A 19,705-nucleotide genomic window follows, 5' to 3' on the forward strand; every position below is an offset into this window, starting at 1 on the left:
TATAACAAATAGATCTTAAGGCTGAGCGTGAGTTTGAGACGAATTTAGCTTTCATTTTAGACTTCACGTCTCCCGAAATAAAACTGCGAACAAAGTGAAACAAGGAACTAAGTAAACTGTAAAACCAAATTTTCGTCACGCATTGGACTTTATCAAGGTTACACTGAAAAGGGGAGGTTTGATCTCTGAACCAGAGAGTGTGGTAATTGGGTTAGGAAAGTAAACATACATGCGACAAAGATCAGGGTTACCATTTTCAGCAAAATTTATAGAAAAGAGTGTACACATACATGCGAGAGAAATCGGGTTACCAATAAGAAAAATCACAATGTAGAAAAGTTTACAACCCTCAGATCAGCGTAGTAAAAGTGTACTAGAAATTAGTCTGTAAAACCGTTTCCGCACATGTTATTGATTTTCGGTTTAGTGCGTTCTATTGCTAAGCCTTCTCTTATAAAGGTATCTAGGGTATCCTTACATTGTTCTGATATGCTAAATTCGAAGTTTTCGAAGAATTTTGCTAAGTCTCTTTTTCCCGATATGGGAGTGTAGTGTGGGTCGTCTGCTCTGCGGTGTTCAGCAGCGTGGTATCCTAGTGTGGTCCTGCTGTTGTTGAGTCGGAAGCTAGACTCGTGTTCGTAGATTCGACCTCTAATAGGTCGTCTTGAAGCTCCTATGTACAGATCTCCGCATTTCTTACATTTTGCTTTGTACACGTAGTGTCGGGTGGTACAGTTGAGATCTGCCTTGCAGAGTTCGCACTCGCATATCTCGTCTTTAGATGGTGTGCTGATGATGCTCCTGACAGCTTTCCCCGCCTGTGTCACTACTCTGGCGTTTATTCCCAGTTGCTTGATCGATGAGTTGACTCTCCTGGTAAAGCTCTCGTTAATGTACGGTATCTTCAGGATAAGGTCGGGTTCTGGCCGGGGTTCTCGTGGGGTCGAGCTTGTTAGTACTTCTAGTCTCTCTAGAGCTTGTAACATGTGTTTTGTCACGACTTCTTTGGGGTATCCGGAGTTTACGATCAGGTGAGTTTTCAGTTTTTCGAGGTATGCCCAGCTGTCATCCTTGTATTTGCAGTTGTGAACTATCCGCCTAGTCTCCGACCTGATGATGTTTGTTTTGGTGACTAGACTACAGTGTGAGTCGTAATGCAAATATCTTCCAGAAGCCGTAGGTTTTTGGTAGTGAGTGAAGGATATTTCATTGTTCTCTTTTAGCTCAATGGTGAGATCAAGGAAAATGAGCTTTCTATCTTCTTGAAGTTCGCTGGTGAAGTTTACATAGGCCCAAACAGAGTTCAGATTGGCTTTGAATTCCTCGAAGTTTTCGGCGCTTGACTTCCAGAGTAACCAGGCGTCGTCAACGTACGTGGAAAGGCACTCCGGTTTGTGGGAACTCTTTTCTGCTGCTATATTGTAGGTGTAGTCGACGATGATTTCTGCGTATGCGCCTGAACTATTCGAATTTAGCATATCAGAACAATGTAAGGATACCCTAGATACCTTTATAAGAGAAGGCTTAGCAATAGAACGCACTAAACCGAAAATCAATAACATGTGCGGAAACGGTTTTACAGACTAATTTCTAGTACACTTTTACTACGCTGATCTGAGGGTTGTAAACTTTTCTACATTGTGATTTTTCTTATTGGTAACCCGATTTCTCTCGCATGTATGTGTACACTCTTTTCTATAAATTTTGCTGAAAATGGTAACCCTGATCTTTGTCGCATGTATGTTTACTTTCCTAACCCAATTACCACACTCTCTGGTTCAGAGATCAAACCTCCCCTTTTCAGTGTAACCTTGATAAAGTCCAATGCGTGACGAAAATTTGGTTTTACAGTTTACTTAGTTCCTTGTTTCACTTTGTTCGCAGTTTTATTTCGGGAGACGTGAAGTCTAAAATGAAAGCTAAATTCGTACAATTTATAACGCAAAACAAATTGCGTAAAATTTATCTAAAACTGAGAACATGAGCCCCTTTTTTCTTGATCATTGACAAAGGTTTACATTTATTATTTATTAATTGGATATTACAATGGCTCAGACAGACCTTGATATATGTACCGAGCACTTTACAATTGTTATCAAATTTAATCATATTTGTTTATAACTGAGCTCCTTATACAAAGCTTACTAAGTTTTCATTGTGTAGTGTCTACTTTACGTCAGTCTAAGCTAAGTTTTACCATATAATTATATCGAAGTTGCTCATTATGCAGTCATTATAATTTGAATTACGTGTTTCGATAAGAATGAAGTTTCAACGAAAAAGCTTACAGTTCTTTTATAAAAGAACTGTGGATTAGATAATAACCATATAAAATAAAATAAATTTTATTTTATATGGTGATTATCTAATCCATTTTAAATCAAAAGAGTGGAATTTGGCAGGAACATTTAACAGGTAAAGGTTTAAACCCCCTTCTTTATGTTAAGAGACCATATCTACCCTTACAAATATCATTTTATTATCACTAATCCAAACAATGGCTGGCAAGCAACCCTATTAAAATTTCACTAAGATTAGACCCCTACACCACTCTTAGTCTTATATGGCGAGACCACCAAAAAAGTTGATAGCTGTGAAGATGGCCTATACCTTGTATCTCCTCATATTGACAAATCCTGATCCGCCCCTGACCGTCGAAGTGGAAGTGGAACTTCCACCCAAATGATTCCCAGACACTTTAATTAACAGGAGTCCTAGAGACCGCATTCCCCAATGGCCTAATTAAAGCCACCTCCTTATATGGACTTGGAACGTCATTTTGATCGATTTTGTTGATAAATATTTTTTGATGCGATCATAAAAACTGACCATCAAAAACTCAAAAAATCATTATTATCTTCCTCCCTGTGACCAATGACAATGGTCCATGAGCCTTTTTATTAATTGTATATTATAAAACATTTAATGACAGCTGAAACCGTCCTCAATGGGTGCTGAAAGAAATACTTTACTTACTTTACTTTACGTTGTTTAGCTGCAAGGCAGCAGGGTCATCTATGAAAACCACCCTTTTTCTTTAACTTCGGACAACCATGGCCGGCACCAGCACTTACAGGAAACCGAAGGATCGATAACTAAGGCCAGCAACGGTTAAGGTATTATACCACACTTTCTTCGCCCGTGGCTCCGCTGTATTGATCATGTACAGCTCTCCTCATTTAACCCTCACACACGATTTCTCGAGCATTCGGCTGAGTAGACCGGGGGGCTGCATAGTTCAATCGGAACCCTAAGCAGAACGGGAAAGCCGCTCACCCCATGGCTAGTGACACAGGCGAGGAACGAACCCGCAACCTCGTGATTGAGCAGCATATCACGAGTAAGGCAGGTCGACTAACGAACTGCGCCACTATAAGCCATTATAATGTTGACCTACAAGTAGTATTTTCATTTCTCTCTGATAAACAAAAAAGCACACGAACTGGTATATTAAGTGAGACAGTGACAATAGTAAAAGTATGGAATGGAACTGGGAGAGCCTTGCTCACGAGATTTACCGAATTGCTGCTGTTCTATTTGTATTCCTTTCCTTGTAGCGCTTGTTGTTTACCCATTGTTTTATGGAGGATTATGTGATTAAAAGGGGGAAGGAGAAAATCTTTGTGTGTGCGAGTACTTTTCAAGGTGTATAATGACATTGCAACTATATACTATATAGTTGTTTTGTTGTTAGAGGGCGAATACGTAACTGAATGTTGGACTCGATGAAAGCTGTAAAGTATTATGTGCTGCAAGGTATAATAAGTGATAACCATGTTAATCCACTAAGAGAAACCCAGGTTTGAAGGTACTAACGTACTACGAGTATAATTTCACCAATTATAGGGACTGTCAGCTAAAAATGCTATATTAATTATTATCCATGATGCTCCCTCTTAAACGGTAATATTGTCTCTGACAGGCTACTGCTCAATTTATGCGTCTTTAGAGAGGTCTTACCAGTTTACTGCAGTGGTGGTTAGGGGTGAATTTTAGGTTTATAACCGGCTAATAATGGGTTGACAGCCAGATAATAGCAATGTTTTCCCTTAATTACCAGTCTTTAGCTCGATAACACCAATTCAACACTGACACAGCAAGGAGAATAAGTAATGTTATGAAATATAGTAGTAAGAACATTGCTGTAATGGCCTCAATTTACAGCTGAAAATGTTTCTCAAAACAAACATACTTTCTATTGAGCTGTACAAGTGAGCTTTAGTGAAACTTACAAGTTTAAGTAAGTTTAAGTTTGCTTATAATAATGCTCGCTTTATCCGCAATCCAAAATTTTCCGACCAAGCTAATCAACCCTTTCAAATCCGTGGTTCTAGACGACGGGTTTTCAAGGTTTAATCGAATTTATTTGTTTTTCATCTGCCTTCTTGCTGGTGCGTTCATCAACCTTGCTGATTATTCAGGTTTGTTCATTTGTCTCTTTGAAGCAATGACACATAGCACCATGACGTACACAACTATTTAATACCTGCAAATAACTTGGTAGTATTTGTGATATAGTTGTATATTACTTAAGTAAATACACCAATTATAACTGTAATTGTAATTCGGCAGTGGAATAACGGACTTAACTTGGATGGACCAGACTTTATTTGAACGGACATTAAGATAAACGTTAGGGCCTCCAGCGTTCAATCAATGTTCTTTCGCAAATAAAGTCCGATATAAAGTATAACTCAGCCAGTAAAATATACACTAACAGTTTAATAGTAATAGCTACTGAATCATTGATATAACCTACCCGCAGGTCACAAGGTAAAGTGCCACGGTTTTCAAATCTTCCCAGAGAACTTTGCTGACGAGTACTGCTGGGTACAGGTAATCACACGTTTTATATCGAAACCACTATATATTATATTTATCGCCATTCGATTAGATTTTTGACCGGGGAAATCCTGAAATAATAGCAAAATATTGATTTTTTTGGACCGAAAATCGGGTTTTCGTGATTTCAGCCGGGGTAACTTAGTCAATAATTTCAGGGTATGTACGTGATAAAGAATGCCGGGGTAACTTAGTCAATAATTTCAGGGTATGTACGTGATAAAGGAAGCCGGGGTAACTTAGTCAATAATTTCAGGGTATGTACGTGATAAAGGAAGCCGGGGTAACTTAGTCAATAATTTCAGGGTATGTACGTGATAAAGGAAGCCGGGGTAACTTAGTCAATAATTTCAGGGTATGTACGTGATAAAGGAAGCCGGGGTAACTTAGTCAATAATTTCAGGGTATGTACGTGATAAAGGAAGCCGGGGTAACTTAGTCAATAATTTCAGGGTATGTACGTGATAAAGAAAGCCGGGGTAACTTAGTCAATAATTTCAGGGTATGTACGTGATAAAGAAAGCCGGGGTAACTTAGTCAATAATTTCAGGGTATGTACGTGATAAAGAATGCCGGGGTAACTTAGTCAATAATTTCAGGGTATGTACGTGATAAAGGAAGCCGGGGTAACTTAGTCAATAATTTCAGGGTATGTACGTGATAAAGGAAGCCGGGGTAACTTAGTCAATAATTTCAGGGTATGTACGTGATAAAGGAAGCCGGGGTAACTTAGTCAATAATTTCAGGGTATGTACGTGATAAAGAAAGCCGGGGTAACTTAGTCAATAATTTCAGGGTATGTACGTGATAAAGGAAGCCGGGGTAACTTAGTCAATAATTTCAGGGTATGTACGTGATAAAGGATAACTTAGTCAATAATTTCAGGGTATGTACGTGATAAAGGAAGCGTTTGATCTCCCTCAAGATATACCGTATCCTGGGGTTGTACCAGAGAACCTCCCTTGTCTTGATTTCTTGTGAGTTTGTTCAAGTTTAAAATGTCCATATGCGTGATTTGTTGTTTGATAATTCATGAGTTCACGTTTGGATTAAGTGTATTCAGAATAAAATGTTCTTGAAAGAATTATCAAATGAGACTAAATAACAGTAAAGAAGACTGAGTAACAGTACACCACTAAGTAACCAAGTTATCCTCCAATAAAATCATCACTCCCCCAGAAGAACGGACAATACTGCGTACAAATGTCCAGAGGGGGGATCTAAACCTTTAACCAAGGTTAAGTTGCTCTGGTACCAGGTTTGTGAGTTTGTTTGTTTGTTTGTTTGCTTGTATCTTTGTCATTTTCGTTGTCTACTTGTTTGTTTGTTGATTTGTCTGTTTTTCTGTAAAACAATACTACAATATGAAATAATCGGTTTATTATTTTCCTGATGCTGCCCCATATTTTTACCTTACCATAATCTTTCAGTGGATCCCCCTCTACTTCTTCTTGTGCGCAGCCGTGTTTGTTCTACCTTACATCATCTACCAACAATCTGAAATAGGAGCCATCAAACCGATATGTGAGCAACCTATTGTATTACATTTATCGAGTTATAGTTTCAAAATTTAACGTAAACTCTGCATTTTTAATTCAAATTGATGGAGTACAGGTGAGCAGGTGATTGTAGCAAACAATCGATTTATGTGATTTCTCTTGGAGAATTTCTCTTTAGACTCTTAACTTGCGAACAAATTGAAGCAGCAAACTTCAGGCTAGAAACTTTATTGAATTGAAATAATCATTCCACGTAACAACGTCTTCTTCAGTTCTGTAACAAAATTGTTAAACATGTGTAAAAATTAACGACGGAAAGAAATTTAAAATAACATTAAAACAAAAACAGAGAAATAAAATTTACGAAATATGACCCAAAAATGTAATTGCAAAAAATGTCAAAACAACAAAAAATACGACAAGAAGAAATGTAAGCTAATATAACTAAATACTGTACTACTCATGTTACTAAACTAATTAGTAAACGTAAAACTGGTTGTTCAGAATTCACAGTTCATGTGTAAAAACTAATGATAAAATCAGCACTTAAGCAACGATAACTCGGTTGTCATGGTTACTATCCAAGATCCTATCAATACATTATTTACTAGTTAAACATCGACTAAATATTTGTACAAATAACTCAACTCAGAACGATCATTCATTTCAGGACTTAATCTCAATATATACATCGCTTCTACAATCTTTCTACGAACAGTTTTACTCTGTAAATCAAGTAACTTAAAAGATAAAACTGGGGTTCGGTTAGGATGTAGAGATGCGTAGTGCTGTCCAACCCCATTCTCTGGATGTGCTCTAGGATTCCTAGCAGCCTGTCTGTGCTCCATCAGACGAGCATGGAGGCTTCTCTCAGTTTCCCCACAGTGTCTCTTACCACATAACTCGCAAGTAACTAAGTAAATAGCTCCTTTTGTTGAGCATGTTGTTCCTGTGAGTCTAGGGCAGATCTCACAATTGTTAGGGTTACCAAGGTCACAAGTCTTCTTATCCAGTGGACGAGAGCGGCAGAAGATGTCCTGTAACTTCTTACCAGGTGTAAAAATAACTCTGATGGGGAGTTTGTTAGATTTGATGTAGTTGCGAATCTTATTACAAACTGTTCCAGAGATGAATGGTAAGGTGAGTGGGACAGAGTCAGGTGTGGTTTGACGTCTTCTCCTAGTCCTCCTGTTCCTTGCGTTATGACTCAGAGGTTGGTGTCCATGTTTCTTTAAGAGATCATCGATGATCTTAACTGAATGATCGAGTTCCTGGGGTCCTGAGGAAGCAATGGTGGCATTACGGTAGAAGTTCTTCTTACACTCCTCCTTCACTGAGTCCGGGTGGTGTGACTTCTGGTGTAATGTTATCCCCTTGTTCTGGGTTTTCCTGTAGAATCTGTGGTGCACTTTTCCTTCCTCATCGATCCGGATTTCCGTACTCAGGAACGGGACAAAATCCGCAGGGGTAGACGGGAACTCGATCTCCCACTTGATTCTGTTATCGGGATCCTGGTCGGCTATGCGTTGTAACATATCCAGTGCTTCTTCTCTGGATTTGGCTAAGGAACCAGCATCATCTACATACCGTTTGTATAAGAACCGAACAGGGTTACTGATGTAATAACTGTCTAAATATATACTATTACGCTCGAATTTCCACATTCTAATAATCGCTACAGGAGGGGATGGTCTACAACCCATGAATAAACCTAAAAGTTGTTTATAAAGTCTCCCATTAAATGTAAAATAAGAATTCGTCAAAACTACTGTAAAGATACCTCTAATTTCTGATAAACTTAAACAATACGTACTTAACTTACTCCAATGTTCTTCTGCAAATTCAATAACTGTCTCAATACACTCATTGATATTCAAATTCGTATACAAAGCTGATACATCCGCTGTAAAGAACTGTAAACCTTTAAGTTCACTCTCTGGTAGCCTTCTTGTCGTATTTTTTGTTGTTTTGACATTTTTTGCAATTACATTTTTGGGTCATATTTCGTAAATTTTATTTCTCTGTTTTTGTTTTAATGTTATTTTAAATTTCTTTCCGTCGTTAATTTTTACACATGTTTAACAATTTTATTACAGAACTGAAGAAGACGTTGTTACGTGGAATGATTAATGATTATTTCAATTCAATAAAGTTTCTAGCCTAAAGTTTGCTGCTTCAATTTGTTCGCAAGTTAAGAGTCTAAAGAGAAATTCTCCAAGAGAAATCAAGTTCAAATGCGACTCATAAATATAGCCCCCTTGAACTAATCGATTTATGTATTACGAGATATTAATTATTATAATAATTAATTATAATAATTCAGGTAAATTATTAGCAAGCTCCATGGATGATGATGAGGAAGAGAAGATAAAAATTGACAGAGCTAGTTTGTGGCTTTCAAAGAGGATGACGGGATATATCAAAGCTAAAGGTCCTATAGAGTTTTTATTCGTGAAACACAGGTATAAATCGCCCTCACACTTTCAAGATCGCCGAATATAATGTTTCCTTTGATGTTTTTCCTCTCCCGAATTCCAGCAGACGTGGTATTGAAACAATAAAAAGATAAGGTGGCCGAAAAAATTTCAGTATGGAAACTGGATGATTGGATGACATGTATAATGATCGGAGACTACCTATACCTTATCGGACTTTATTTGAACGGACATTATGATTAATTGGACGCTGGCATTGTAATGTCCGTTTAAATAAAGTCTGACAAGGTAGTTAAATTAAACATATTGAATGAATAGAATGCCTTCGAGCGATTATTCAAATATCCGCTCAAAACCATTTCCGTTCACGCAATGTCCGGTAAAATAACGTCCGATAAGGTATGTTGAAGATCGATAACAAATTGATTCATTCAATCTAACAGCAGTTAAAATGTCCAGGATGTTTGCTGAGGTGGTGTTTAACAAAGTCTTAAACTTGGTGGTAGTCATTCTGGTCCTGTACGGAACAAACAAGGTTTTCAGAAAATAATAATTTCTAAGTTGATATATATCAATTAATCATCACATTTCGTCGATCGTGATTATCATAATTAAGTAATCATATCTTTATATTATTATCTTTACCTCATTTTATATTGTTTCCTCACACATGCACGCAAACACACCTATAATTATATAAAATCTATTTCTCTCTCAGATATTCCAGGTGTCCTCCTTTGCTTCATACGGGGTTGACTGGATAAGGTACATGTCATCAACTGATAACACAGGTCAGGATATATTATTGGTATCTTTTTAAACCTATTTTCACCTTATTATCCTTGCATTTTGGGTGCCAGGCTATCCTGAAAATGCCCGTAAGAGCTTCGATCTACTATAAACCTTATCGGACGTTATTTGACCGGACATTTTGTGAACGGACATAATTTTGAACGGACATTATAATGAACACTCAAAGGCATTCATTTAATATATTTAATTTAACTGCCTTGTCGGACTTTATTTGAACGGACATTAAAATGAACGCTAGGGCCTCCAGCGTCCAATTAATGTCCGTTCAAATAAAGTCCAATAAGGTGTTCATAATTTGATCTACTTGATTTTGATTTGATTTAAAACTTTTACAAATAGTACATATACAATACAGCAAAGAGAATTTAAAATAAACGACGTCATGGGGTATTATGCTGTGTAAAAGTCGTAGACCATATTGTAGAAATACTAAAAGCATGGGTAAGTGGTACAAGTTCTGGGGATATACGTATTACAGGTAATATTTCTACCCCCAGACTCACTAACACCACCTCCATCTAAACACACAAAATTAATCTAGAACACACAAAAATAGAATTGTCAAAATAAATAATATAATGATAGACAATGTCACCACGATGCGACCAGAGATATGGCAGCAATGAGAAATAATGCATAATTGCACTTCGTATGGTAATACTTCTAAAGTTAATTTAAATAAACAACTTATAGGGTGGTTCAAAACTTAACCCAAAGTTGCTCAAATCTTTCTGAATCAAAGCTTTAAAACTAGTTTATCCATATAATATATATAACACAGGTGTGGATAGTCCGCAAGATAAGCTGTTTCCTAAAATGGCGTCCTGCGAGGTGGAGGTCTGGGGAACTACTGGCATTGTCAACGAAGCAGGTTTACGTAAATCCGGATTGGAATATTGTTTATGAGTCGCATGGTTACAATATATTCTTGTGTAAATTTGTATTGATCCCGTTTGATGCGGTAAGGAAAAATGCTCTTATCAGGAAACGTTGAGTAATTCCTTTCCTGATAAGAGCATTTTTCCTTGTCGAATCAAACGGTATCAATACAAATTTACACAAGAATACGAATCAGGTTTACTTTTAGTAGTAAGCGGAGACAATACATGAAATCGAGTCCTGATTGTATGTATTTAGGCAGAGAAAAATCAATCATTACTCAATACAAAATATATCCTTGTGTTTAAACATACTCACTATACCAGGGATGTGTGTGCTGGCCCCGAATGTAATAATCTCCTACTTCTTTCTGATATTCTGGTTCCTCCTCTACATCTCCCTCATTGGAAACGCTGTATCCCTCTTTTTCTCTACCTCCACTTACTTCTTTACTGCCGGTCTGTGAAAATCAGCTATATTTTTAATTGTTATGGTCACAAAGCAAATGTTTGGTGATGATCTATTGGTTTGTCCAAACAATTTCTTTGTTGAACGAATTCGCCGATAATATTTTCCCCAAAACTGTAATCTATCTGCACCCCGGTAACGATATGATTGTCACCGTGGTCTCCAGATATAGAAAACCGAGTTTCTGGTATTTAGTGTATGCTAGTCAAGCTCTAGTCAGGTAACACGAACGGCAGGGCGTACCGTATGGTAGAAATGAAACGAATAAATTGAAATGGAGAAATAATTAAAAAGATAAGTAATACAAAGTGAACGTCAACATATAAAGCTTCTAATCCAAACGATTGACGTGAATATAGATCACTCGACGTGTCTAATCACAAAAGATAGTGCTCAGTCAGACTGGCTATCGTCAATTCGAATCCCTTAAAATGATTAAGGGGCAACATAGAAGTGAGCTCTCCACTTCCGGCTCTCCGGGTATACTCTCAAAACTCCTCACGCCATACTGCGTGACGGCACAACGCATCTGCTTGCACCACGTGACACGCTGTCTCGCCAATGTGCACTCCACTAGCAGTCACCCTGCGGCCGCGAGGACCAACCACAGGCTTGGCTATAGATATCTGTAATAGAACATACCACTATTTCCAAAAATTGAAACGCTGTACCGTAGCACACAACACAAAAAGTAAAACTACTGGTAAAGCGTCCTCAGAAAAAGAAAACCCTATATTTACCTAGCCTTGATGAGGCCTGCTTCGCGATTGCTATTCAGCGATGTGTGCTCCACAAGTCAACACATACCTGAGTTACAATCACGGTTGCAGTTTTATAACTCACAATTAAAATTTCCTCGTTATCGGCCGAAATCAACAAATACACGCATCAGCTATAAATATGATCCATACACACATTTAAATCAAAGTAATTATATAGATATAAAAAACACTGGATGTTACACCTTAATCTTATCTGCACTGAAAATCTTGCCGTCTCTAATATAATGATACTTTGTTGGCTGAGCAATGATCATTTCCTTTACTTTGACAACAAGTTTCTGATGAGCTGCTCTCTCCTCCTTGTTTCTGTCAGGTGTGATGTACCATGTGTGGTACGCTGTACATTTAGATTTCTTCAGATTTCTTGCTCGACCAAGAACCATTTTTACTGATTCCGCACAAGCCAATGTCACTTTTATCGGTCTCGGTTTACCACTGCCTGAAGTTTTTTTAGTCCCGATCGAATTTGCTGCCACAACTTTAGGATCACATCCTGATAATTCCCAAATCAATTCAATCACTTCTTCTGCCACTAAGTGTGTATCAGGGGAGTAATTCTCCGGTTATACACCGTAGATAATGAAATTCTTACTACGGATGACATCTTACAGCTGTCTTTATACTGTTGATCGACGGAGTACTTGTAGATGTCTCGCAGTTCTTCTTCACGATGTCGCTCCACGCTGTTTTCATCTCGGTATGAACAGTTGTTTTAAAAGAGTCGAGTTGCTCCTGTTGCTGTTTGATCTGGTCTTTCTAATAGTTAAGCTGATCTGATTTAAGTTTGTCTATCGTACTGGCCGTACTTTTACATAATTCAAGATTACTAATCATCAGCTTAGAAAGATTCTCAACTGCAGTAGCCAACGGATCTTTATTTACGGCCATTAATCTCGAATGGTTCAGTTCTGTAACGCTTTGTGCTTTTGACATCTTCAAAATCTCATTCATCGCTGACGATAACTCATTTTCAAATCTGTTCAGATGTTCGACGGAAAAATCCATTTTACAAAAGGTAAGGCGTACAGCACGACGTGTCGGTGTAACAGCAAGTTGAGATAACACTACCGATAACAGAGCAATTAAAGTGTTGCAATAGCTAGAATAAAAGATTGTAACTGAGAATAAAAGATTGTAACTCTCGTCGGAAACACATACTAAATTCTATGTCCCTTAAAGGACTAAAGGTGCACACCGCGAATTTTGCAACTTTGGCTAAAATAGTAATAGGGCGTGAAACAGAAACATTGTGATTTGTTTCGCAGCGTTGGTCTAATTACATCACCCTCAAATTAGCGATCAAAGTTTTCGCTTCCTAGAGAGATGCAGCGTCTTAGGAAATCAAGGAATGTAAACAGTGTGGATTGTGGCTTGAACATTGCTAATTTTCTGAATTGTTTTGTGACCTGCTGGTTTCCGATCTTATCGGCCAAAACAAAGGCTGTGTTTCTTCGATATTTTAATAGATGGAATAAATTTGTACACAAATTCTACGCGTTTTATGTGCAAAACTACCCTGACTGTAAAATCATTATATATTATCCATTGAATTACTAAATCCAGCGTATTTTCCACTAGAGGTCACTCTAACAAATAAAACAAAACTATTCCAATCAAAATCTAGATCGGTCAAGCAAGGTTGACTTTTTTGGAATTTTTAGTCCCGTGATATTCTTAGGAATTGTTCTTTTCACGTACTGACTTTCCTTGAGCATGGTGGCTATACTGCGGGGCTCTTTTCCCTCTCCAACATAGTCCCACATTCCTTGCAAGATATCCTTTCTGTAAGAGTAGTCCTTGTTGATGACTCTGCTTTTGCTTACATATTTCTTTTGGCTCTTAGAATAGGACCAAAATTCTTTTCTGTTGCTGGTTAAGTTCTTATTGATTTCTATAGCAATAACCATAGAGCCCACTACTATTCTGTTTAGGGAATAGGGAGTCCGTTTAGGCAAGAGCTTTAGTCTCACATTGTGATAAACTTCCAAAGCCCCTGTGTGTAGAAAGTTACAACACAACTGGATGGAACTTATGAAGCGGGTGCTGGTGAAGTACTTGAATAAAGAGGTGAATCCTTCACTTTCTATTTCAAACCACTTTAGCCCCTTTAGCGTCCTGTGTTTTACCCTTGAAGAGTGATCGCAGTGCTTCACTTTATGAAAGTAAGGATATAGCTTTTCAGAGGTCAAAACAATTTGCTTCTTTCTTTTTTCATTCCGTTCTTTCTGCAGTTGTAGTTTTAGAGGCTCGAAGGGATCGGCTGTCCAGGCGTGATGGTTATGTGCAGTAAAGTCGAATGAACCCTTTCCACTAACTCTTTCGGGTCCCCTGCACATTTCTTACAGCTATACCAGAAATGATTGACGATAGGGGCAACAAACTCCGACAGCTTCGGTAGTTTTTTAGACATTTCCATGAGCTTTCTTTTCACCAGCCTCGCTTTGTGCCAAATATCATAGTTGTGAGTAATACTGGTAAAGAAGGTCCTCATCAGCTTTGCAATCCTCGTATTCTCATCGGTCACGAAGTGTCGGACTTTCAGCCCTTGGCTAACAAGGTTGAGTAGGACTTCCTTGCACGCAAACGTTTCCAGGTCGCCTCTGTACATTCCCTTTTGGGCGACGAAAAGGTCAAGAATTGCACCTGTCTTGATATCTAGAATGCTATAAGTGCAAAACTTCGCACACCAACCGGGCGAGTCGAAGTGCCCATCTCCTGCGATGTCAACGTGTTCCAACCCACTGCGACTCTCTAGCAAAGCTGTCCTCATAGACGTCCATTGGTCGACGATTATAGGGTATAGATTGGTCGTGTTGTTTTTATAGAAACTTGAGCATGTTATGTATGGAACAGATAAACAAGTCATGAACGATTCTAAAACACTATAACTCATCCCGCACAAAAAAGCTGCAGCAGAAACTACAAGGTTGCACTCATACTTTTTCTGTCTCAGGCGTGAGCTTCTCCAGACTCCTTCGTGAGGCAGAATACCATAACACCTGTAATTGACCACTATGCCAAATCCAGCACAGTTTATCCTCTTGATGACTGACCGGGCTCCGCATTCGGGACAGAATTTAAATAGGGATAGTAGTTAGGGCACGCTTATAATGGCCCAACAAGCGTTTGTTGTGAATGATTCTACGCTTTCATCAATAACTGGCTCATCATCGTCCGTGAGGTCATCCAGTTCAAGATCATCCAGCTCTATAAAGTCACCTTCTTCGGAAAATGAAGAGTTGATATCTTCATTATGTAAACCCGTGTCAAAGTCATCATCATCATCTTCATCAGTAGGTTGGCTATCTTCACTGTCAGTTTCTGAGAAGTAAAGCTCGTCGATCTCCCAAAAAGAATCAGGTTCAATGTTAGAACAGGATTCGTTGGTTGTATCCTGCGCAATATCTATGCCATCAGTTGACCCTGCCGGTTGCATTTCAACTAATCTTTCTTTAGGGGGTGGTCGTTTTGACATTGTTTTGACTAGGGGGTTGGCGAAACTACCAGTTCTTCGATCTGTATTTGGTACACTATCGACTTTCAAGCGAATCAATGTGCGAGTTTCAGGATTGGCTCGAGCATGATATCGTTCCAAATCACCCTCTTGAAAGTCATCCAGGAAAAAGTGATCAGTACAAACTCTTGTACTAAGGCTGGGTTGCCATGATCGTGAATCTCTATTCATCCTCACAACCCATTTTTGCTTTAAAGCTTGATTTGTGGGTAGTCTGATGTATCTTAGAAATCCTCTTCCACTGTGATCACTTACTTTCTTTCGGCTACTACGATTCGAGCAAGCACCCACAGCACAAAATGATCCTCCTGGTTTCCGCTTCTTCGAAGGTGGTTGTTCAGCCATTCAGCTACTTTATTTCTGTAACATCGTTCGAGTATTGAAGAATGTATTGAAGAATGTGACTAAGAACACTAAAATAACTCGTGATATTATAACTTGTAACTAGTGATAAGAGATGGCAAAGTTAAATAACTAATCGTGTTAACAATAACAAACTACTAGTGCTCAGTATTACCGGTTAAAACGAATGTGTCATGATTGCGTGTAAGAGACAAACGTGGCATTGCAAATGTAAACAACGTAATAGTGAGAGGAGAGTAAAGAGAGAGAGTGATAGTACGCTGCATCTCTCGAGCGACCCTAATTTTGGTGGCCAATTTAGAGGACGACACCCTAACTTGTGTGTCCCTAAATTTTGCGGAAGTTAATATATTCGCTTGACTATCAGATTGAGTTGAAAAACAAAAATGTTAAAATTTTTTCCCTATCTCGGTGTGCACGTTATAGTTATAGTAAACTAAGATATCCTAAAAGATATCTCTAAATACCATATTACAACATCTCTACCCAAAAATTTTTCGAATATTTTAAAACAATAAAATAATCGCCCTTTTCAAAATTTAAATTTCAATGCTTCCACGCATCAAAAGTCCAAAACTTAAAAATAGTCAAGCCTCAAAGACAAAATATAATACACGGCCCTAACCCTGTGCATTAAATTTAAATCCTCAAAATACTAAAATTATGAATTAAAACTAAAATTGACTTCCACAAATCTTTCAAAACTTTCCAATACTTCCTTTTCGCACCAAGTTGAAAAGTCTTTGGTTTTGAGTCTTCATCATTAGATAGAGATGTATTTGAATCTCTAAATCGCCCTTGACAAGCAACCAAAGAAGTCAAACTAAATACGAAAGTTTCTAAGTTTCCGTCACTAAAGGCGTAAAGCAGCCCTGAGCGAGTCGTGTTACGTGACTAGAGCTTTGACTAGCATACACTAAATACCAGAAACTCGGTTTTCTATATCTGGAAGCCACGATGGCAAAACTAATACTTCAAATTAAGAAATTAGAAATAAGAAATCGTGCCACTGATTATCATTCAATCAATCTCGAGTACTCGAGTAATAATACGTCTTATCGCTCCCCAGCACGATGGAGAGCATTTGTAACCTCAACGTTTATGGTCACAACTAATGAGGGGAAATGGCTCTTCATGAACTCAGGTATTTTATTTTAATTTTACTTGAGAAAAGACAATTTTTGTTGAGAAAAGACAATTTTATTATTTATCACCAATTCATTACACGGTCAATCAATAAATATGTATTCGAATAAATAATAACCAACTAAATTTTAACGCTAGATGGTAACATCAAACATACAGTTATAAATGTACTTGAGTGCAAAGTAAATGAGAAACTTGTTATTCACATTCCTTTTTAGACTAGAGAGTTTCTCTGACAGGGTGCCGCGTTTTATTATAGTTTTAATTCTCCTTCCATGCTGCATGATTTACAACTTTAAACTATTAATTTTAGAATAACAATAATTATTAAAATTATTGTTTCATTAAAATAATTGTTTTATTAAATTAACTGTTCTATCAAAATAATAGTTCTATTAAACAAATTGATTCATTAAATTAATAGTTTAATCATTGTACTCCCCTGCAGGTATGAGCGGACAGATAACATTAGAACTGCTTGCTAGTAACATTCCCCACCACACATTTGAGAATCTGTTTAAAAGGGTTTGTGAGACAGTGGTGTTGGTACAAAACCAGGAGGTACTGGACCAAGTCTACAAAAGAAAAAGTTACAAGAAGAGTGAGAAGGCAACCTTTAGAGCTTGACCCAGGACTGCTTCTTGAAGGCAACCTCTAGAGCTTGACCCAGGACTGCTTTTTGAAGGCAACCTCTAGAGCTTGACCCAGGACTGCTTCTTGAAGGCAACCTCTAGAGCTTGACCCAGGACTGCTTCTTGAAGGCAACCTCTAGAGCTTGACCCAGGACTGCTTCTTGAAGGCAACCTCTAGAGCTTGACCCAGGACTGCTTCTTGAAGGCAACCTCTAGAGCTTGACCCAGGACTGCTTCTTGAAGGCAACCTCTAGAGCTTGACCCAGGACTGCTTCTTGAAGGCAACCTCTAGAGCTTGACCCAGGACTGCTTCTTGAAGGCAACCTCTAGAGCTTGACCCAGGACTGCTTCTTGAAGGCAACCTCTAGAGCTTGACCCAGGACTGCTTCTTGAAGGCAACCTCTAGAGCTTGACCCAGGACTGCTTCTTGAAGGCAACCTCTAGAGCTTGACCCAGGACTGCTTCTTGAAGGCAACCTCTAGAGCTTGACCCAGGACTGCTTCTTGAGGGCAACCTCTAGAGCTTGACCCAGGACTGCTTCTTGAAGGCAACCTCTAGAGCTTGACCCAGGACTGCTGCTTGAAGGCAACCTCTAGAGCTTAACCCAGGACTGCTTCTTGAAGGCAACCTCTAGAGCTTAACCCAGGACTGCTTCTTGAAGGCAACCTCTAGAGCTTGACCCAGGACTGCTCCTTGAAGGCAACCTCTAGAGCTTGACCCAGGACTGCTTCTTGAAGACAACCTCTAGAGCTTGACCCAGGACTGCTTCTTGAAGGCAACCTCTAGAGCTTAACCCAGGACTGCTTCTTGAAGGCAACCTCTAGAGCTTGACCCAGGACTGCTTCTTGAAGGCAACCTCTAGAGCTTGACCCAGGACTGCTTCTTGAAGGCAACCTCTAGAGCTTAACCCAGGACTGCTTCTTGAAGGCAACCTCTAGAGCTTGACCCAGGACTGCTTCTTGAAGGCAACCTCTAGAGCTTGACCCAGGACTGCTTCTTGAAGGCAACCTCTAGAGCTTAACCCAGGACTGCTTCTTGAAGGCAACCTCTAGAGCTTGACCCAGGACTGCTTCTTGAAGGCAACCTCTAGAGCTTGACCCAGGACTGCTTCTTGAAGGCAACCTCTAGAGCTTGACCCAGGACTGCTTCTTGAAGGCAACCTCTAGAGCTTGACCCAGGACTGCTTCTTGAAGGCAACCTCTAGAGCTTCACCCAGGACTGCTTCTTGAAAGCAACCTCTAGAGCTTGACCCAGGACTGCTTCTTGAAGGCAACCTCTAGAGCTTCACCCAGGACTGCTGCTTGAAGGCAACCTCTAGAGCTTGACCCAGGACTGCTGCTTGAAGGCAACCTCTAGAGCTTAACCCAGGACTGCTGCTTGAAGGCAACCTCTAGAGCTTGACCCAGGACTGCTGCTTGAAGGCAACCTCTAGAGCTTGACCCAGGACTGCTGCTTGAAGGCAACCTCTAGAGCTTGACCCAGGACTGCTTCTTGAAGGCAATCTCTAGAGCTTGACCCAGGACTGCTTCTTGATGTTGTCTAGTGTGGGTTTCTTTTTTGTTTTAGGACACTTTGTAACATTGTGAGAAATAACATTAGGTACTCATATTCAAAGCTTGTGTTTTTTCCGTAAATTGGGCTGATATCATCATAAATACATCAAAACCTGTTGAAGTACAAATATTAAAAATATTCTCGATTATTTATTGTTTTATGTGATCTGCAGATTATGGTATTTAAAAATCTTTTCTTCTTGTCCCGAGTTTTGTTAATTGTTTGCTTCGTACCAAAACAGAACACAACGAAAATATAATCTTTCAGCACTCAGCGAATTCATCAATTACTGACCTGCTCAAAAACCGTGTTCTCTTATTAAAACTTGGTTTCTCGTTAACTAATGAAGCCACATGTATGCTTGCTCTGCAGTGTTTAGCTGATTTGATTTAAGAACAATTCGTGTTAGCATTAGAAATGTCCAATTAGCTCTATCACTTGTAAAGTTGAAAGATTGTACTGTAGACTGTGGAAAACGACTTTACACTAGACTAGTTTTTCGTTGTTTAACAGTAGTGGTTAACTGCACTGTAGTGGTTTGTTGCACTGGTGACGAAGCGTGAGCTTTATAATCAACTGCCGAGAAGTTGTCTACCACAGATCCAAATAGAAATAGGGCAGACAGCTCCTCTACTAATACTGTGTTAATTAAATTTTAATGAGCAAAGGAATTTGTTGGAATCGTTACCTACTACACATAACTACAAAACTAAACACCCTTACAGTGTGCAGACGATGTAAGCAGCTGTTTTCTACAAATACTGCGTTAATTCTACGT

The 19,705-nt window shown here is 38.9% G+C and overlaps 1 protein-coding gene across 1 annotated transcript; it reads left to right on the top strand.

Moving 5' to 3' along the window:
* The first annotated feature begins 4,195 nt into the window (after positions 1-4,195).
* LOC134821793 (innexin inx2-like) lies at positions 4,196-19,130 on the top strand. The gene is made up of 12 exons (XM_063832568.1): positions 4,196-4,421; positions 4,766-4,836; positions 5,728-5,819; positions 6,022-6,100; positions 6,273-6,366; positions 8,665-8,803; positions 9,236-9,311; positions 9,495-9,567; positions 10,371-10,460; positions 10,795-10,926; positions 16,665-16,739; positions 17,190-19,130. The coding sequence occupies exons 1-12, from the start codon at positions 4,265-4,267 to the stop codon at positions 17,366-17,368; spliced, it is 1,257 nt and encodes a 418-aa protein (XP_063688638.1). The 5' UTR covers positions 4,196-4,264; the 3' UTR covers positions 17,369-19,130.
* Positions 19,131-19,705: the final 575 nt, after the last annotated feature.

This window comes from Bolinopsis microptera, chromosome 10 (genome assembly GCF_026151205.1).
Source record: "Bolinopsis microptera isolate Bmic1 chromosome 10, MBARI_Bmic_1.0, whole genome shotgun sequence".
NCBI classification, from domain to species: Eukaryota; Metazoa; Ctenophora; class Tentaculata; order Lobata; family Bolinopsidae; genus Bolinopsis; species Bolinopsis microptera.